The 21,492-nt window shown below is 48.1% G+C and overlaps 1 protein-coding gene across 14 annotated transcripts in view; it reads right to left on the minus strand.

Moving 5' to 3' along the window:
* The window catches only part of Eps15l1 (epidermal growth factor receptor pathway substrate 15 like 1), an 81,043-nt gene that overhangs the window by 50,098 nt on the left and 9,453 nt on the right, over positions 1-21,492 (minus strand). For 11 of the 14 annotated variants that reach the window (XR_004771606.1, XR_004771607.1, XR_004771605.1 and 8 more), the window contains exons 2-6: positions 9,163-9,204; positions 8,382-8,471; positions 7,740-7,787; positions 4,669-4,764; positions 3,817-3,879 (exon numbers count right to left, since the gene is read on the minus strand). The exons of 1 other annotated variant lie outside the window; for it this stretch is intronic. Coding sequence is in view for 9 of the 13 variants with exons in the window: in XM_027394886.2 (XP_027250687.1) it covers positions 3,817-3,879; positions 4,669-4,764; positions 7,740-7,787; positions 8,382-8,471; positions 9,163-9,204 (339 nt within the window). In the remaining 4 variants the exon portion in view is untranslated. The remainder of the gene's footprint in view (positions 1-3,816; positions 3,880-4,668; positions 4,765-7,739; positions 7,788-8,381; positions 8,472-9,162; positions 9,205-21,492) is intronic. 2 more of the 14 variants (XM_035450543.1, XM_035450544.1) reach the window with 2 other exon arrangements.

Raw genomic sequence — 21,492 nt, forward strand, 5'->3', positions numbered from 1 at the left:
AGGCAATTCCAGTACTGAGGAAGGAGAGGTGAGGGTTCAAGATCATTCATGGCTATGCAGAGGTTTGAAGTCAGACAGGGCTACAGGAGACCCTGTCTCACAGAAACAAACTGAAAAGGGCTAAGAGCATAGTGTGATGGTGAAGCCCTTGCCCAAAAAGTTCAGGGCCTGCCCAAGTTCAAAAGAGTCAGAGAGCGGATAAAGAAGGAAGAGAGGAGGCCGGACAGAGGTGGTGCACGCCTTTAATCCCAGCACTCAGGAGGCAGAGGCAGGCAGATCTCTGTGAGTTTGAGACCAGTCTGGTCTACAAGAGCCAGTTCCAGGACAGCCTCCAAAGCCACAAAGAAACCCTGTCTCAAAAAAAAAAAAAAAAATAAAAAAAATAATAATAATAATAAATAATAATAATAATAATAAAATTAAAAAAGAGGGAGGAAGAGAGAAGTACAAGAAAATGTGGCATAGGGGGCTGCTTCCCATTCTCTGAGAACATCCACAACCCACACATGGCTGCAGGACCAACTCTGGCTCTTCAGGATCACTTATGTTTTGCAAATATATATTGTAGTGGCATCTTTTTTCACCAGTGGACTTGCAGTGGTGGCCAAATCCTAGGGGCGTGGCTTCAAGGTGTGCAAGATGTGACCCCTTATAAGTAAGAGGAGGGGTTGGCTCGCTATCTTTGGGGGTAGTCGGAACTCTGGAAGGGCAGAGACTGCATCTTCAGGAGTGGGAAGACCATATCAATTATTTACTATTAATTGTGTAAGTGTTTCCCTAATAAATACCTGTTATTCATTTATCTTGAGTCTTGTAGATTCGTTTAAACCCCGCCTTTAACTGGCACCCCACAGGGCTTGACTCTCACAACCAGCCCTCACTGGCACAGCTGACTGCATGTGGTACCCACAAGCCCCAAGCCAGTGCTTCCAGCTTCTCTGCATTCACTCGGTCAGACGGGCAAGTCCCTCATGCTTCCTGCCTGCCTCGGGATTAGGTTGCAGCTCAATGAACCAAAATAGTAGAAACATGGAAGACAGTAGTGCTGAGGGTATCTAAACTGTGGGGTCCAGCTTAAGGGATTTCAGAGAAAAATGTTAGTGTGTGGCCCAGAGACCATTCTTGTGATTTTTTTTATGGGGGGGGGGGGAATGTTTTTTGCCCTTGTCTGAAAAATCTGCCTAAAGCTAAATTAAAAGGTTTTGAATTAATGGTGCTGACAGAAGAGATTTCAGGGCAGCTTAGTATTGACTTTGTCCTGTGGTTATTAGTGGGGTCTCTTCTCCCTTCCCTCTCCCCCAGCCCCTTTGTTTTTTTGAGAAAGGGTTTCTGTGTGGCTTTGGAACCTGTCCTAGAACTCACTATGTACACCAGGCTGGCCTCGAACTCACAGAGATCCACCTGCCTCAAACTCACAAGTGTTGTGATTAAAGGCGTGCACCACCACTGCCTGCCTAACAGCAGTTACTCTTATGCAGATCTATAATTAAAAAAAAAAAAAAAAAAGAGCAAGATAAGCAAGGAAAAATACAAAAGGTAGAGTCTGAGGAGAAAAGGAGCATCATAAGGTGTAATGGAGCTAGTCCAGTGTTCAAGGAGATCCTAAATGGAATAAAGGGAGTGGTGATCTCAAGGCAAGACCCCAGGTAGCTAAATTTCCAACTTACAAAAGGAATTAAAAGTTTAGGGGCGGGGCTGGAGAGATGGCTCAGAGGTTAAGAGCACTGGCTGCTCTTCCAGAGGTCCTGAGTTCAATTCCCAGCAACCACATGGTGGCTCATGTTATGAGATCTGGTGCCCTCTTCTGGTGTGCAGATATACATGGAAGCAGAATGTCATATACATAATAAATAAATAAAATCTTAAAAAAAAAAAAAAGTTTAGGGGCAGGCATGGTGATGTACATCTTTAATCCTAGCACTGAGAGGAAGAGACAGGTGGATCTTTGAGTCCTAAGCCAGTATGGTCTGCAGAGTGAGTTCCAGGACAGCCAGGCTTAAGCACTGAAGGAAACCACTGAAAACTGAAAACTGGTAAAAGTTTGAACAGGGAGCCACATTCCAGCCACAGCAAGCAGCAGAACTTGGCAGCTTCAGCCACATGGTTCTGGCTTTAGAGTCAAGGATACAAGAAAGGGGTTAGGTAATCTCCCTCCACGACTAAGGAAAGCCTCTGAGGCCAGCATGTGTCGGGGTGTCCTTGAATGGAGGCCTAGAGAGGCCATTGCATGAAGCTGTGAAGGTGAAGCCTGTTAAGAGATGCCAGAGCCATGAGATACCTGCTGAGGTAGTGAAATCAAGACCGAAAGAGAGAGAGAGAGAGAGAGAGAGAGAGAGAGAGAGAGAGAGAATGAAGAATGAGAATGTCAACAAAACAGAGTTAGAGATCTAAAGAGTCCTTTGACATCAGACATAGAAACACAGAGTTTGCCCAGCTGGTTTCCAGGCTTGCTTTGGTCCAGTATTTCCACACTATGTTTCCATTTCTCCCTTGTGGAATGGTAACGTATATTCTGTGCCATTGGATGTTGGAAGTATGCAATCTGCTTTTCAATATTGATTTTTACAGAGGATTATAGTTGGTTACAGTTAAGAGACTGCCATGAAGCCAGGCATGGTGCAACAACCTTTAATCCCAGCACTCAGGAGGCAGAGGCAGGCAGATCTCTGAGCTCAGCCTGGTCTAAAAAGTGAATTCCAGGACAGCCAGGACTACAAAGAGAAACCCTGTCTCAAAACAAAACAAAACAAAAGAGCAGATTGCCATGAATCTCAGAAGAAACTTTGGACTTTCAAACAGTGTGGAGACTGTGATAGAATGGGGACTTTAGAAATTGGTTTGAATGTAGTATGTCCACCACAGCCTATGGGGGCCAGGGAGAGGAACGTGGTGGTTTGAGTGAGAATGGACACCATAGGCTCATAGATTTGAATGCTTGGTCACCAGGAAGTGGCACTATTAGGAGTTGTGACCTTGCTGGGATAGGTATGGTCTTGCTGGAGGAGGCGTGTCACTGTGGGTGGGCTTTGAGGTTTTAAAAGCCCAAGCCAGGCCCAGTGGTTGTCTTGTCTCTCCCCTGCTGACTGCAGATACAGACGTGGGTCACTCAGCTCCTCTCCAGCACCATGTCTACCTGCGAGCCACCATTTTCCCGCCATGATGATAAATGAACTAAGCCTCTGAAACTAAAGTAAGCCCCAAATAAAGGCTTTCCTTTCTAAGAGCTGTTGTGGTCAGTGTCCCCTCACAGCAATAGGACACTAACTAAGACAGCCATCATGCTTGTTTTTCCTTCCTAGAGGCAGGACCACATTGCCCTCTGCATGGAAAAGGAATGCCTAACGTGCTGATTTTTCAAGCCAAGTGCTGTGACATGCATGGCATCCCCATGCTGGGGAGGTAGGGGCAGGGGATTAGGAGTTAGGAGCTCTGACTCAGCTAGCTACAGATTGAGCTTGATGTTAGCCTGGGTGACATGAGACCCATTCTCAATAAGCAAAAAAACAAAACAAGGGTTGGAGAGATAGATGATGAGAGGTTAAGAGCAGCCAAGTGCAGTTCCCAATGTCCAAGTTTAGGTGGCTCACTACAGCTGGTAATTACAGCTCCAGAGAATCCCACCTGTCTTTGGCCTCCAAGGGCACACATACCCACCAGAGACATACAAATAATGAAAAAGAAAATAAAATCTTAAAAAACAAAATCAAAACACAGATATGATCCTCTGATTCTGTGGAGACATACAGATGGCAAAGGTGTTCCAGAATGTTCCAAATGATCTACATGGCCAACACATCAACTATCCCTCTCACTTACCCGCACAGCCCAGTGGGTCTCTGTAGACGGTTGTGTGGCCATCAGTGGGCTGCTGGTGTCATGCTGAGGAAAAATGGGACAGTATCACATGTGCAAACAAACCAAAAGGATCTCATTCCAAAGTGGGAAACCACCGAATGGAGAATGACCTATGATCCCATAGCTCCCTTGCCAGGTACAGACCCACAGGTGCATACACAAATCCATGACCATTCACAGCTAACCTGCTCCCAACAACCAAAGATGCAGGAGACACCACAGAGCTCAGCAGACAGACAGGTAAGCAGTGCCTGACCAGTCACAACAGTCAAGTATCCTGATCTGGGCAGAATGAATGAAAGATGCACACACAAGGCCATACCCTGTGTGACTCCATTGACAGCAACATCAGAAGAGACAAACTTACACAGAAAGAAGATGGGTGGCTACCGAGGACTGGGAGATAAAGAAACAAACATGGCCCAGGGTCTTCATTTTAGGAGCTGAGAACTAGTAACTCTGGCTGATGTTTGCACAACACTGTAATATATAAGTGTTACCCAACTGCACATTTTATTTTGTTTTCTTTTCAAGACAGGATTTCTCTGTGTATTCCTGGATGTCTGGAACTAGCTTTATAGATCAGGCTGGCCTAGAACTCAAGAGATCCACTGACTTCTGCTTCCCAAGTGCTAGGATTAAAGGTATAAGCCACCATGCCTAGCTGAACAGTGCATTTAAAAATGGTGAATTATATGGTATCTGCATTTTACCTTGACTAAAACATGGGAAACAAGAGAAAAAATGGAGCTGTCATGCACATGTATGTACACAGACACAGAACCAAGAAAGTATGATGGCTTGCACACTCACAAATTTCGGTGGTGGCATGGTAAGGCTCAGATTGCTCAAGGTGACTTCATGGCCACTCTGTGCACAGGCCACCAATCTCAGTGCAACATAGAAACCCTGTGGACCCAATAAGAGGAGGCATTAACACCATAAAGCAAAACAGGACGGCTCTTACTTCCACCATGATGACTGCAGACACCATAGCAGGCAGCCATTAGTAAGCCCTGAGCCCTGAAAAGTTTCAGGTAAAGGAATTTCCTAAGGCAACAAGCTTCTAGGTCATGAGATGCTGGAGCAGTCCACACTGACAATGACTGATGGGCCAAATATACACAGCCTACTTTGTTTCTGTTTTTGTAAGACCTAAAGCTTCAGGAATACTAGGCAAGCACTTTTCTTCTAAGCCATACCGTCAGTCCATATACTGGATTTTTATTTATTTATTTATTTATTTTTCCGGGACAGGGTTTTTCTGTGTAGCTTTGGAGCCTATCCTGGCACTTGCTCTGGAGACCAGGCTGGCCTCGAACTCACAGAGATCCGCCTGCCTCTGCCTCTCGACTGCTGAAACTAAAAGCATGCGCCACCACCGCCAGGCTAGTTTTAGTATTAATTATGAGTGTGTGCATAAGTGTAGCTACCCTCAGAGCCCAGAGGCATCAGATCTCTAGAATTGGAGTTACAGGATGTTGTGAGCAGCTTTGTGCGTGCTAGGAACTGAGCTCAGTTCTCTGCAAGAGCAGTAAGCTCTCTTAATTAACCATTGAGCCATCTCTCTGGCCTCCTTTTTTGAAACAGACTCTTACTACGCAGCTGAATCTGAGTCTCAATCCTCTGGCCTCAGTCTCCTGAGTGCTTGCATGACCTGTGTTCTGTGACAAGCTGTCAACCTGACACAAAGTCAGCTGAGAAAGAACCTTGGTCTGGGGGGCCTGGGATGAGGGGGAGAGAGAAGGAACTGGGATTGATATGTAAAATAAGAAAGTTTCTAATTTAAATAAAAATGTATTTAAAAAAAAAAAAAAAGAATGAATGAACCTTGATCAAGGAACTCACTCCATCAGACTGGCCTGGGGACATGTCTATGGAGTATTTTCCTAATTAATGATTCACATAGACAGTGTCAGCCCTGGGCTGGTAGTCCTAAATTCTATAGGAAAAGCAGGCTGACCAAGCCATATGGAACAAGCCAGTAAGCATTGATCCTCCACAGCCTCTGTTTCAGTTCCTGCCTGGAGTTTAGTTTCCCTCAATAATGAACTGTAATCTATAACCAAGTAGCCCTTTCTCTCCATGTGCTTTTAGTCAGTTTTATCAGTGATAGAGGCTGGGGCAGGTGTGCAACCTAGAGCAGAGCTTCTCTCTTGGTGTAAGAATATGGAGAGAGACTACACCTTTCATAGGGACATAACAGAAGCTGTGGAGAACATATGGTATCAGAGGGGTGCTGAAAACAGGGCAGGATGGTAGTCAGAGGAACCAAATCAGGTCCCCCGGCATCTTCACTAAGCGGCCAGCGAGCAACCCAATCACAAGGGAGGGAGGTGCCGGTGACTGGTGGTCATGGCTGGCAGATGAACAGGCTTGAGGCCTGAGGGCACAGAACAGCCTCAGACAGCACCTGGGGGAGGAGCTGGGAACTCACTTGCATGCAGGCCCTGTGAGCACAGCATCACAAAGCCTTCTGTAAGATTCCACTCACTGCCAGCACTGTGGGACAAACACAATTCCACTCAGAATATCCCTCAAGAACAGAGCTCAGGGCTCCAAGGTGAAGCCTCCATGGTAGAGGGCATCAGAAAACAGCCAGCCTGGTGCAGATCCTGGTTAGTGCTGTGACCACAGTAGTCTGACACAGTACGGCAATTGTGTGACTGCACACTCTTTTTTTTTTTTTTTTGACTGCACATTCTTGGGGAGAGTTGATTACAACTAGAAGGGGTGTGTAGGAACCCAGTAAACTACGTTTGGTATCGTTACAGAATTCTAAAATTACTTTCATATGGAACAGTCTTTAGGCTGAAGACATGGCTCTGTGGTTAAGAGCATATACTGCTCATGCAGAAAACCAGGGTTTGGTTCCCAGCACCCCATCAGGCAACTCCCAACTGCCTATCACCTCATCTCCAGGGATCTGGCACCTTCTTCTGGCCTCCATGGGCCACAAACACATGCAAAATTTTTCTGGTCTTCCCCTACCCTGTGGGTTTTTGTTTGCTTGTTTTGAGACAATGTCTCACTGTAGCCCTGGCTATCCTGGCACTCCATATGTAGACTAGGCTCTCATAGAGACCCATCCACCTGCCTCTGATGCCTGAGTGTTGAGATTAAGGGTATGTGCCACCATACAAGGTACAATTTATTTTAATTATTTTAAATCTTTAAAATGTTTTAATCACTGGTAAGTTCATTGTGATGTTTAGGGGATTTTGTTTTGTTTTGTTTAACAGTGTATATATAGTGTGTGTGTGTGTTTGTGTGTGTGTGTGTGTGTGTGTGTGTGTACATGTATGTATGGGTGGATCAGATTCCTTGGAGCTGGAGTCACAGGTGGTTGTAAGCTGTCAAATGTGGGTGCTGAGACCTGGCTCTGTTATAGCTGAGTCCTCTCTCGAGCTCCCTTACTGTTTAGTTCTGTCAACTGGACACAGTGGGAACTACCTGAGAAGGAAGTCTTGGATGAGGAGCTGCTTCAAGCAGGCTGGCTTGTGAGGGGGTCCTAGGTTACCTGAGATGGGAAAGCATGCCCTCCATGTGGGTACCCCAGCCCTGGGCTAGGCTTCAGGTTCCTGCTGCCTTACTTGTCCCAAGTGGGTACACCTGGAGCCGTGAGCTGCAGGTGCCCTTTCACCAGAACTGCTTCTGTCAGGGCGATTTATCTATCACAGCAGCAGGTAAAGAAGCTGAGACAGTCCCAAGACAGTCAAAGGAATGGTCACCAAGTCAGGGGCTTGCATACTTACAGACCTGCACCCCAAAGTGACAATTCCTCACAGCTGTGTGTGGATGACAGCAGGGAGTGGAAGAAATGTACAAGTCACCTGGTCTTAGGGGTGCCCAGCCTCTCCCCTGCTCTGTGTGTGCATATATACCTGTTTGTCCAAGAACCCTTTACCTTCGGGGTCCGCCAAGTCCCATATCTGTGGAGACATAAAAGTGCTTATGAGTGTGGCTGTCACTCATCAGCCAAGTTGGATGGAACAGGAGTCACATCAACTGCTTCTCTGCCATGGGCACTGGGACTTGCCAGGCACACAGCCATTTGGTGGCGGGGCCCATAGAACCCCCATGTTCACTTAGCTCCCTATTCAGTCATTACATGGCAATGTAAACCCATAGCTACCAAGACACCAAAAGCACTCTGATCCAGTAGGCTGTCTACACCTTGAAGGTGACCACCATCTGAGATTGACCAGGCTGGCCTCAAAAAACTCCAGATATCCACACTCTGCTTCCAGCGTGCTGGGATTAAAGGAGAATTCTGAGATGTCTGGCATTGTAGGTTTGGCATATCTTTTCAAAAACAAGTCATACTATGTAGACCAGGCTGGCAAGGGATTCCTGATCCTTCTGCCTCAGCCTCTCAAGTGCTAGGATGGCATGGCAGTCAGCTCTAAATGCTTCCTCCAGGCCTTCAGATCCATCCACTACAGCAAAGACTCTCAGGGTGTCCTGGCCCCACCCAAGGAGGGTCTGTACAGCTGGCTTTCATTCCAGGGTGCCAGAATCCCTACCTTCCCCAGGATGATGTCAGAGAGCCCCGACTTCTTCAGAAACAGCGCAGCCTCGCTGGCCCCAACTCTCCCTGTGTAGGCAGGGTCCACCTGCAATAGGACAAAACCATTTACAGTGCAGAAGTAGCTGCACTGTCTCCAAGTGTTCACAGAAATGGACACAATCATTTACAGACGCTGTCTCTATGTGTGCTCACAAAGAGCTGCTTCAAATGTGTTCCCAGCTGCAACTACAAAGACGGTGGGTGGCTGAGCTGCTCTGCATATAAGAGGCTCTGGGGGCTGGAGAGATGGCTCAGCAGTTAAGAGCACTGCCTTCTCTTCCAAAGGTCCTGAGTTCAATTCCCAGCAACCACATGGTGGCTCACGACCATCTATAATGAGATTTGGTGCCTCCTTCTGGCCTGCAGGGATACATTCAGGCTGAACACTGTACACATAATAAATAAATATTTTTAAAAAAAGGAACTTAAAAAAAAAAAAAAAAAGAGGCTCTGGGTTCCACCCCCAGCACCAACACACATTCACACACGAGTACATACACAACATATAAAAAGGCACTGGCAGGCTGGAGAGATAGATGGTCAGTGGGCAAAGGCTCCTGCCGCCAAGCCTAAGGGCCTAAATTTGATCTCTGAGACCCACATGGTGAAAGGGGAGAACTGACTCCGAGAGCTGTCCCTTTACTGCCACAGGCACACTATGGTACAGGTGAACACAAATACACCTACACAGTAAAATGAACTAAAATGTAAAACAAGAAGATAGCACACAGACATACCTGCTTATAGTAAGATTCATATAACGGATTTCCACTGGGAATCTGAATAAAACAGAAGAGTCAGAAAGTGATCACAAGTGGACATATGGACAAATGGACATCAGCACAAAAAGCAGCCTCCCATATATATAGTCCAGGATGGTCTTGAGTTGTTTTGTTTCATTTTTGTTGGGAAAAGGCCTTGCTAGATAGCCCTGGATGGCCTTAAACTCCTGGTGATCCTCGTGACTCTGGCTCTTGAATGCTGACATTAAAGACAGGAACTGCCACACCCAGCCCCAAGCTCCTCTTGAACTCCTAGGATCAAGTGGTCTCCTGCCTTAGCCTTCTAAGTGGAGGTGACAATACACAATGTCTTGTCATTGCCAAAATAAACCCCCGTTCTAGTAAAAATGTGTGCACCTGACAGACAAAGCAAAGTCAAACCCCAGCACAGAGGCTCACCTCCAAAGAGGTGGTGGTGGAGACTCCTCCCTCACCCCCGTGAGTTGGTGGAGTTTCTGTATGTGTCCTTGAGTCACCAGCATGCACTTGGCTTTGAGTCCTCACCTATCCTGTCTTCTACCAGCTGCCTGACAAGTGACAGTATACAAGATTCATGCTGCAGGCATCTTCCAGGGTGCAGACAGCCTCATGCTGAAAGTATTCACTCCCTCTGTGCGGGAAGCCAAGAGTCTTACACTCAGCATCAAGGATACCCCTCAACCCCTTGTTTAGCCCAGAACTCCAAGGTCAGGCTCTAACCACTCCATCCCTCCCTCCCTCACTGGTCTCAACAAGATGCCCCTTTATGGGAAGGAAGAAGTAACCTGGAGGAGCAAGCCACCCCAGTGAGGAAGTAAGCAGCCACTATACAGCAGTGGGGTCTCCCAACACTGAGGGGAGGGGTAGCCAAGGCATGATTCTTGTGAGTCAAGACAGCCTGGGCTTTGTCGTGAAACCCTGTCTCAAACAAGAAAAACTAAGTAAACATACAAGTGACTATATGAAAGGGTGTCCCTATGGGTGTCCCTTTATGGAAGCTCAAGTTCAAATACAGGCTGCATCAACCCCAGTAAATGCTGGGAAAGTGCCAGTCAGCCAGGGGCTCCATCCTCTGAAGCATCACAGGAGGATGTGTCCTGCCTGCTCCCTCTGCCTGGCCAGATGTAGGTGTCCCTTGGTCTTCCCAACCACCAGAGCTTACAAGAGGTAAATCTGTTCTTGATCAATGGTCCAGCCTCTGACATCCGACACAAAACACACCAGGGTCAAGTGAAGAAAGTGAGATGAGGCTAACTCAAAGAAGGGTGACATTTACACAGCTGCAGGGAAGGGACCACCATCAGGCTCAACTACAGGGAAGGGTGTTGTCCACACAGCTGAAGGGAGATTGAGAGGCTGAGCACTCCTGAGAGGTTCATCAAAACTTCCTTAAGTCGTGGTGCACACCTTCAAATCCCAGGATTCAGGAGGCAGAGGCATGAGGATCTGGGTCTGAGGCCAGGCTGGTCTACAGAGTGAGTTCCAGGCCACTTAGGGTTGCATAGTGAGACCCTGTCTTTAAAAACAAACAATCTGGCCTGCCTGTGACGCTGGGGATCAAGAGACTGAGTCAAGAGGGAAGCTGTCCTGGAACTGCATAAGGATACACTGGGGAAGGGACTCCCAGGCTCTGACCAGCACTATAAGATCAATTCAGGTTCAAAACAATGCAATTTCAGTCAGTTTCTCTGGGGGAACCAGGCACCTGTGAGCAGAGCAAAATACCCAGACAAAGAGAGGCAGGGTGGGGGTGGGGGTGACTACAGAATTTGTTTAACTCTGTGAAGCTGTGTTACTTTGCCTGTCTAAAACACCTGGTGGTCTAATAAAGCGCTGAACAGCCAATATTGAGGCAGGAGAAAGGATAGGCAGGGCTGACAGGCAGAGAGAATAAATAGGAGGAGAAATCCGGGAAGAGAAGAAGGAGCAAAATAGAACACGGAGAGGAACCTAGCCACACAGCCAGCCACAGAACAGAGTAAAAGTGAAATTAAGATATACTAAAAGAAAAGGAAAAAGCCCAGAGACAAAAGTTAGATAGATCAATTTAAGTTAAAAACAAACAAAAGGTGGCAAGAAACAAGTCAAGCTAAGACTGGGCATTTATAACTGTGTGATCTATTTGGGAGCTAGGTAGTGGGCCCCCCCAAATGGAAAAAAAAAAAAAAAAAACTAAAAGAGCCAAAGACTGAAAAAACAACCAACATTTTGACATCCCAACAACACATACCCTGGCAGATCCAGCACTCACAATTTACCTCAGGCTGACCTCAAACCCTCAGCAAGCTCCTGCCTCTGCTTCCTAAAGCTGGGATTACTGGCAGTATATGAATGCCACCATGTCTGGCCTTGAGTTCCTCATTCAGTCCTCCTTCCTATAGGGCAATGCAATAGGGCAGACAATATGCTAGCTCCTATTTACTGGTGGGACAACAGAGTTTTCCTCCATGTAGGCAGTGAACGCTGAGGTTACAGGAGCTCCAAGCTGGAAGAGGCCTTTACTGGATCCTAGCTTGCTGCGAAGACAGCCCAGGTCTGTCCCAGGGCAGGTGACCTGGGACAATGCATTCTTGGGCTCCACAATGGTGCACTTTTTAAGGCCAAAGCAGCCATGACCACACACTGAGCATTCAAAGCCATGTGAAAACAGGTGCAGCCTGCTGTTTCCCCAGGGAGCCCATACCCAACCCTGGCTGCCCTGGGCACAGGAGGAAGGGGCAGTCTCAAGTTTCACTTGAAGCCTAGACATGGAGCAAAGCACCGCCTGCAAAGGTGTGAGCGCCAATCCCGTCAACCCAGCCCTACTCTCAGTGCAAGCTGGCCTGAGCTCTGGGTGAGGACACCAGACCTGCCATGTGTCAAGACCATGACAGAAATGAAACTCCACTACATGAGCATATTTGGCCCCCAGAGCAGCAGCTCTCTCTAGGCCAGGTCAGAGCTGAGGAGGAGCCTGGAAGTGAGGAGTTTCGCAGCAGGGGATAAGCAAAGAGAAAAGAGAAGCTGATCACGGCAGTATGACCTGCAGCTATGCAGGAGGCTCTTTCCAACCTGAGCTACAGAGTAAGACCCTGTCTCAGAAACTCAGAAACACACACACACACACAAATAAAAAAAATTAAAAAAATAAAAATAAAAAAGGCAGAGGCAGAAGGATGGGGAGAGCAACGTCATCCCTAGCTACACAGTGACTCTGAGGTCAACCTCAGCTACATAAAACCCTGTCTTTAAAAAAGTGGTTTTTGTTTCATTAAAAAAAATTGGGGGGCTGGAGAGATGGCTCAGAGGTTAAGAGCACCGACTGCTCTTCCAGAGGTCCTGAGTTCAATTCCCAGCAACCACATGGTGGCTCACAATCATCTCTTATGAGATCTGGTGCCCTCTTCTGGTGTGCAGATGTATATGGAAGCAGAATGTTGTATACATAATAAATAAATAAAATCTTAAAAAGAAATGCTGTCTTGAAAAAAACAAAAATTTGTTAAAAAAAAAATTGGGCTGGATGGGACTAGGTAGATGGCTCAGCAGTTAAGAGCACTGACTGCTTTTCCAGGGGTCCTGAGTTCATGGTAGCTCACAACCATCTGTAATGAGATCTGGTGCCCTCTTCTGGCATGCAGGCATACATGCAGACAGAACACTACATTTTTTTTTTTTTTTTAATTGGGCTGGCAAACAGTTGTAGTAGTGGCACTCAGGAGGCAGAGGCAGGCGGATCTCTGTGAGTTTGAGGCCAGCCTGGTCTACACAGCAAGTGCCAGGATAGGCTCCAAAGCTACACAGAGAAACCCTGTCTTGAAAAAAAAAAAAAAAAAATTGGGCTGGCAAATGACCCAATGGGCAAAAGTGTTTTCCTTCAAGTCTGGTGTCAGTCATTCTTCTATTGCTGTGAAGAGATACCATGACCACAGCAACTCTTATAAAGGAAGCAATTTAAACTGTGGCTTGCTTACAGTTTCAGAGGCTTAGTCCATTATCATCATGTCAGGGAGCATGGCAACATGCAGGCAGAAGCTCTAGCCATAGCTGAAAGCTACATCCTGATCCATAGGTGGAGAAAGACAGAGACTCTGGGTTTGGCATGGGCTTTTGAAACCTCAAAACCCACCTGCAGTGGCACACTTCCTCCAACAAGGCCACACCTCTTTTAAATCTTGACAACCCTTTCAAATATCACCACTCCCTGGTGACTAAGCATTCAAATAAATGAACCTATGAGGCCATCTGTATTCAAGCCACCACCACACCTGGTAACCTAACTTCAATCCCCAGAACCTACATAATGAAGGAAGGAGAGGGGTGGCCCCATGAACACACTATGTCTTCTGACCTCCACACACCATGGCACATGCTCCCCATCACCCATAACAATAAAGTAATTTTAAATTAACAAAGCAACAACAACAAAAGCCAGATGGTGGAGGTGCACACCTTTAGTCCCAGAACTCAGGAGGCAGAGGCAGGCAGATCTCTGAGTTCGAGACCAACCTGGTCTGCAAAGCAAGTTCCAAGACAGCCAAGGCTACACAGAGAAATCCAGTGTCAAAAAACAAAACAAAAAAACACTGAAGAGACAGCTGGGGCTCAGTAGTAGAGCACCAACTTGTGTGGACAAGGTCCTAGGTTTTACTCTTATCACAGGGAGGGAGGAAGGGAAGGAGGGAGGGAGGGAGGGAGGGAGGGCAAAAATTAGAAAGAGAACACAGTTGAGAAGGGCAGGCCATGGCCAGGCCAGGAGGACAATGTCCCCCACTAGCAGCTATGTTGGCAGAACATCCTGCCATAAGGTGCCAGGCTAGCAAGGCTTCAGGGCTCTTTCAGGTTATGCGTATTTTTCATAATACACAGTATCTACACAGTATCTTCTGAATGGGACTCAAGTCTAAACACAGAACTCAGCTGTTTCCAGGAGCCTTGCACACACAGCCTAGGGAGTTCCCTACCATATTCCAGGAAAGCAGATTCCAGCAGGTCAGGTGTGCAATTTCCTGCCCGTGAAGCCATGTCTATGAAGAACCTTTGGATTTGGGGGTGCTGCCCATTTGGGAATTCAAGCAAAGCAATGCACAGTCTGTATTACTAGCCTTACTGTCTACTTGGCAAAGTCAAGACCAACCATGAGACAAAGCCAGCAGAGGCACATACACACATTCTTTGCCCTGCTCTGGAGGTGCAACAATGCGCTGCAGGAGCTGACCTATGCACCCCAGACGTGCAGGCGTAAGCAACTCCAGGCAGACTTGTGCTAGCTGCGGGGTCATTCTCAGACTGACACAGAATGGCAGAAGAACTAACTATGTGCCTAGACATGTGTATGTGCAAGTGCACACAGGTCGGAGGACAACTTTGTGAGAGCCTGCTTGCACCCACCATGTAGGTCATCCCAGGGGTCAGACTCATATCATCAGGCTTGTTGGCAAAGCACCTTTAGCAGCTCAGCCATCTCATCAGTCCTGATGTTTTAATTTTAAAATTAAAAAAGTGTGTACATGTGTAATTCTATTTCAATTAAAACTGTGAAGTGGAGGTTAGAAGACTCACTCTTTTCCCACTGTGAGAGTCCTGGGGAATTGATCTCAGCGCCTTTACCTACTAAGCCATCTTGTCAACCACCCTCCCCTTTTAAAAGAATAACTGGTGGAGGATGCTAGAGAGACAGCTTAGTGCTTAAGAGCACATACTGATCTTACAAAGGCCTGAGGCAGGCAGCTCACAGCCACCTGTGATCTCAGTTCCAGGGAACCGACACCTCCTCTGGCCTCCACAGGCACCTGTGTATACATTCCAAAGAAACTTCTGCAGGAGCCAACACACGCAAATAAAAATAAAGCAGAAGAGGGGGAAGAGGACAAAAGGCTAACGTGTGTCTGACGGCAAGGCTTTCTGCAACCGTGTCAACCAAGGAGAGAATGGGGCAGAAGACAAGCGTGCGCCTACATGTGTCCACGGAGATGGGTCTGTTTGCTAATTATTATTATGGTTTTGAGACAGGATGTCACTATGTAACCAAGGCTGGCCTTGAACTCACTATGCAGCCCAGGCTTCCCTCAACTGCCAGCAACCATCCTGCCTCAGCCTCTAAAGCACTGGGATTGCAGCACCACACTGCCCTGCATGATACCCCCAAGTTTGCAATGCCGGTGTGGAACCCTGAGTTTGACATATGCTAGGCTCCACCACTGGGCCACACCTCCCCCCAGCCTTGTTCCAATGGAGTCTAATGATGGAAGTCCTTCTGTATATATGTTTCTCTTATTGGTTGATGAATAAAACACTGTCTGGCCAATGAGGCAGGAAGATAGGTGGGACTAGGACGTGGAGAATTCTGGGAAAGGTAGGCAGAGAGGGCTGCCAAGAGGAGTCACCATGTAGGCTGCCAAAGGAGTAACAGGTCTGGGACCCTTCTCCCTGGAATACTTAGATTAATAGAAATTGGTTAATAATTAAAACAGAGCTAGCCAATAAGAAGACTAAGCCATCAGCCAACACTTTTATAATTAATATAGTGTCTGTGTGCTTATTTGGGGCTGAAGTGGTGGTGGGACCTAAGCGGGACAAGAGAAAAAGAACCGCAACCGGCTAACAAAAAGCAGAACAGGTGAGATGGCTCAGTGGAAAGGTGCTGGCCACTAAGCCTGACAACCTGAGTTTGACCCCTACACCTTCAAGTTGTCCTCTGACCTACAGTACACACACACACACACACTCTACAGTGTCCCCCAACATAAGTAAGTATAATAATTTCTTTCTACAAAGTAAAAGCTACATCAGGGGCCTCATCTGAAGACTATGAGGGCAGGAGGTGGCTTGGTGGCCTGAAGAAGGGCAGTTTTCAGTGTGGTGCTGGAGGAGCAAAGTGGACCCCAGCTGCTGGCCCACATATAGGTGATACAGGTGAAAATACAAATGATTACAGACTTATTCAATGTTTTTTTCTTTGTTTTTTTTTTTTTCTTCTTTTTTGGTTTTTTGAGGCAGGGTTTCTGTGTAGCTTTGGAGCCTATCCTGGCACTCACTCTGGAGACCAGACTGGCCTCAAACTCACAGAGATCCACCTGCCTCTGCCTCCTGAGTGCTGGGATTAAAGGCGTGCGCCACCAATACCCAGCCTGACTTCATTCAATGTAAAACATAAAAATATGAAACATTTGGGAAAAAGCACAGGAGAAAAGTCTTTAGAATCTAGGGCTAGGTGAAGCTTTAGAAGCCAGGATACCTGCTGCATGTGTACAGGACCTGGGTTACACATTCAGGCCCGTTCCATCCCCAGCACTTACTAAGCATGTGATGACCGTGGTTCCCATCAGCCTCACTTACTGAGCACACATAGTACCCAGGTTCCATCCACACACTAGAGTAGTGCTGCAAGCCTTTAATCCCAGCACTCGGGTGTCAGAGGCAGGGAGAGGCTCTCTGAGTTTGAGGCCAGCCTGGTCTATAGAGTGAGTTCAGGGACAGCCAGGGGTACAAAGAGAGAGCCCTGTCTCGGGGAGGAGGAAGAATTCTTAGACCTGACACCAAAGGAAAAGTTTAACTCAAATTTCCCAAATTAAAATGTTCACATAAGAACAGTGAGAAATAGGACTGAAGAGATGGCTCGGTAGTTAAGATCACTGGCTGCTCTTCCAGGGGACCCAAGTTCAATTCCTAGCACCCAAATAGCTGCTCACAACTGTCTGTAACTACAGTTCCAGGGGATCCAACACCCTGACAACAATACACATAAAATACAACTGGGGGGGGGGGCTCATCTTCCTACACAGCACTGCTCATTGAGTAGCAAAAGACACAATGGCTGTTTCATTAAAGATACACATGGGGGAAAGTGCAAAGATGTTGGACACCATGAACCAGCACAGAAATGCAAACTAAAATTCCATGGAATGGCTCACGAAGCAAAGACAGGGCCTGGCAGAGCTGCTGGTGGGAGTGCAGTCAAGGTCCCAAGAGCAAGGGGTTGCTGCTAAAAACCCAACACAGCTGAACAACACTACAGTTGTCCTGGGCCTCCACTCTTTAACAAGAGCTAGTGTATAAACACCCTGCTACAGTCTGCACACCTCCATCTGTCTGCTGGAGCCACACCAAGACTCCTAGAGTCAAACCTACAAACACTGATAGAGCGCACACCACTCAAACCAGTTCATGGAGGCTGGAGGCAGAGGCAGGGGAATTACTAGCTCTAGGAGAGCCTGGGCTCAGCACTCCAAACACCCCCCAAAAAAGAACACATTTGAAGGTCAGGGTTTAGCTCAACAAGCTGGGAGGGAGGCAGGCGGAAAGGGACAGGGAAGGGGAGGAGCTGGGAGCACAGTTCTGGACTGGGGAAGCTGCTCAGTGGTAAGATGCCTGCTGTGCAAGACTTGACTCCATTTAAAAGAAAAAAGAAAAGGCTAGGTGTGGTTGAACCCATCTGTAACTCTAGTGAGGGGACGAAGGGTCCCAGAACTGAGTGGGCAGCCAGTCCTAGGTCCACTTAGCGACTGTCTCAAAAGATAAGGCTGGGCCAGTGATACAGCTCAGCCAGTAAAGGCATCTGTCACACCACGCCTGACAACCTGAGTTTGAACCCTGGAACCTCTAGGATAGAAGCCAACCTCTGACATCCACAGGAGCACTGTGACGCTCTTGCGGACAAATTCACATACATTTAATTAAAAAAATTTAAAGACAAGGTTGAGAGCAATAGAGGGAGATACCCAACATTACTCTGTTATCCTTCACACAGGAGCACACATGGGTACCTGCATACACACCAACACACAAAAAATTAAACTGAACAATGGACCATGGACCAAAATGCAAAACATACAAATAAAACAGAAAAACAGGCGAATGTAGAAAACCACCACACAAACCACACCCAACAGCCAGAGACTGAGCACAAGAGACTAGTCCCAAAAAGGTGACTCCTCACTGTCTAACCACCAGGTTAAAGCTACAGCCACAGCTGGTTGCTGACTGCGGAGGGAAATGACCCATGGATTTCTGCATCACTGTCAAAGCTGCCACTTGACTACAACAATCTCAGTGTTTGGTTTGTGTCTGTACACACACACACACACACACACACACACACAAAGCACAAGCATGTCAAGGTCAAGATCACTCTTACCTATACCAAGTTAGAGGTCATCCTCAGCCAACTGCAATATCACCTCAAAGAACAAAAAGACACCTTGGAATTAAAGAAATGGGTCTGAGTGGGCATGGTGGTACCTGCCTGCATCCCAGGGAGCTGAGGCTGAAGCAGGAGATGATGCACTCCAGGCCAGCCTGGGTCACATAGTTAGCGCCTGACTCACAATGAAAAGCAAAACACAAAAAACTGTGCACATGGCTGCCTGTGCTGAGCTCATGTCATCCCTCTGCCCTTCCTCTCCCTCTAGTGTGTGCAGGCCTAGAACCTGCAGATGTTGAGAGAGAAGAGAACTTTTCCACCAATAGGACCAGGCTTTTGTCTAACAGTGAATAGCTGTCTTTCTGGGCAGGGCTGAGGTTAGTGGGGAGAGGAGTGCTGAGTCTGTGGGGGAGGTCCTGGGTTCCAGCACTGGCACTTCAAACAGAGCTCATACATCTGTACCCCCAGGTATAGGAGTGGCCTGGAGTCCACCAGAAAAACTTATCCAGATATGCAGGGCAGGAAGGGTAAAAGAGCTGTTTTCCCTCCTGGAATCAGAAATAGATGGGGACAGGCAGCTGAGGCCTGACCAAGCCAGTAACGACTCGAGTGACAGAGCGTAGCAGAAACGATGCCTAAGCCCAGGACACAGATGACAAGGACGGGCCAGGTAAGAAGAGAGGACATGGAGCCCACAGCCCTGCAGGCTGTAGCCAAGGTCCTGCTTCCATCCCCAGCACCACAGAAAAAGACCAAAGATTGAAAACTAAACATGGTAGAATGGGGCCCACACTGACCGGACTTTCTTGGACAGCTGGCTTGCTTCTTCCACTTTCTCTGGTGTTCTAATTTTGGGCCATCTTTCTCTGTCCACAGGACAGAAAAAGGGACAAGATAAAAGTACGGTCAGGAAGATCTTTAGATTCCCAAACTCTTCCAGGGGCTGAATGATCTACACATAGCCTATTCTGGGTGTGCCCACCCCAACTGGAAGAGACCACTGAACACAGTGGGAAACTGTTCCACACTACCAGAACTCAGATTCAAGAGTTGAGAGCATCAATTGCTACCAGGTGACCTTGGATCCCAGCCTCCACTACAAGAAATGACCCTGTGGGGAAAAGGTCACTTGCAGCAGCTTTCCAAGATAAGCCTGTCTGGCTCTGCCAGCTACTCCACCCGCCTCATTGGCCTCACTAAGGCAAGAAATCCCAGCCTGATGTGGTAGCACATGCCGATCACCCTAGCACTTGGGAGGGTAAAGCAGCAGGCTGGCTGCTGAACTGCAGGCAAGCCTGAGCTAAAGTAAACATTCCCGTGCAGGGGCCAACTCCACCCAACAGACGTGGATTCCCTTCCTAGCCCAGCCCTGGATTGCTGGGCAACCCTGGGACAGTGGACCGCCTTTCTGGGCCTCTGTCTCCACATCCCACCACCAAGGCCTTGTGGTCCTTGGCTATACTGATTCATTCACATCACATGGCTCCAAGTGGAAGCTCATCCTATTCCTAGAAAGGCCCTTCTACCCTGCTTCCACTCCAGCATCTCCAAACCTCCACAGACACAGGTAGGCACTTGGCTCCACCCCTCCTCCCTTGCTCACTTACTCTATCAACAGTGTGCATGCAGCAGCCCACGACAGTGCTCTGGGCTTCATGAAGGACAGCCTATGGCAAAGGGAGTCCAGGATGGCAGACAGGAACTGTGTGGCAGTGAGGGGCTTCAAGGCTGGGGCAAAGGATCCAAGGATCCAGCAGGTCCAGGGCTCTGCTGCAGAGGTCAGACAGCAGTAGGGAAGGAAGTCCAGGTCAGCTTGAACTACACAGAAAAAATCCCACCCAACAACAACAATGACAAGGAGAGAGGACTGTGGAGCTGGTGTAGGATTCATCCCAGCAGAAGAGCACATGCTGGGTAACAAAGATGCAGACCTGAGGGCCAGGTGGACTGCAGCCCCTAGCAAGACTGACCTCCCAGACTCAGGGCACAGAAGGGAACGCAGGCAGCAGGGAGCAGTCATCACCCTGGCAGAAGCTGAGGTGCAGATATGACTGAGCAGGATGACTCCGCTTCCCTCCAGGAAGCTATTAAAGCACCAGGGCAGCAGAAAAGCACACTCTGCTCCAAGTAGTCTTCACAGAGTCTGTCCAGGGGACATTCAATAGATGCCAAAGAGCACTACCCAGAAGCCGTGCCTTCTCAGTCTCCAGACACACTACACAGCTCACCACCCAGCTCAAAGACCATCCTCCCCCACTCTGCCTGTGCTTGAACAGCACCCTGGAAAGTCTGGGGGCGATCACCCCAAATGGCACCTCAGCTCAGCAGACTTGCCAGTCACACCCAGGGCCACCTCCCACCTTCTGGAGAATCCCACTCTGTACAGCACTCTTGCTAGAACACCCTCGGCCTTGAAAAACTCCTTTCCTCCATGGCCCTGGGGCTGTCACCTTTATCTTTCAGCTTGACTCCCCCGACCTGGCCCACTGCCCCCTACCTGAACACAGGGCCCTGGACTTGGGTTTGAATGCACCTGGCCTCCTCCTGGGGTACTTCCAATCTGTCAGGACGCCTTGATCCCACCGAGCCTTGGAGGGTCAGCCTGTCACCTCCTTCCTACTCTGGACAATCACTAGTGACATCAATAGCTCTGGCCACTGGCCTGTTACTGCCTGAGTCCTCAGACAGCAGGCCCTGAGCTCTAGCATCTTAAACTGAGGCTCAGTCTGCTCTCTCTCTCTCTCTCTCTCTCTCTCTCTCTCTCTCTCTCTCTCTCTCTCTCTCTCTCTCTCTCACACACACACACACACACACACACTGGCTGGGTGAGAGGACCAGGACCAAAGCTGTGTCTAGACAAGAAAGAGCTAAAGCCAGTAAGTATCCCCTCTGCCTGGCCCACTTGCTAGCACAAAGCCTCTCCCCTGCTCAGAGGCCTCACCATTACAAAGGCAAGGACACACCACCATAGACTAGGACAAGGAGGTCCCGCCTGAAGAGAGGAGCAGGCCCTAGTCTCAGGCTCAGTCTCTACTGAATGTCCATCTCGATGACAGAAAACCATAGAGAGACCACACAGGTTAATGCACTCACTCACGCACAAGCTCAGACCAACACATCCACTCACCACCCTCAGTCACGCTCACAGTAGCACTCCATCCTTCCTTTCTGCCCACCGAGGTCCA

The sequence above is a fragment of the Cricetulus griseus genome (genome assembly GCF_003668045.3).
Source record: "Cricetulus griseus strain 17A/GY chromosome 1 unlocalized genomic scaffold, alternate assembly CriGri-PICRH-1.0 chr1_0, whole genome shotgun sequence".
In the NCBI taxonomy this organism is placed as follows: domain Eukaryota; kingdom Metazoa; phylum Chordata; class Mammalia; order Rodentia; family Cricetidae; genus Cricetulus; species Cricetulus griseus.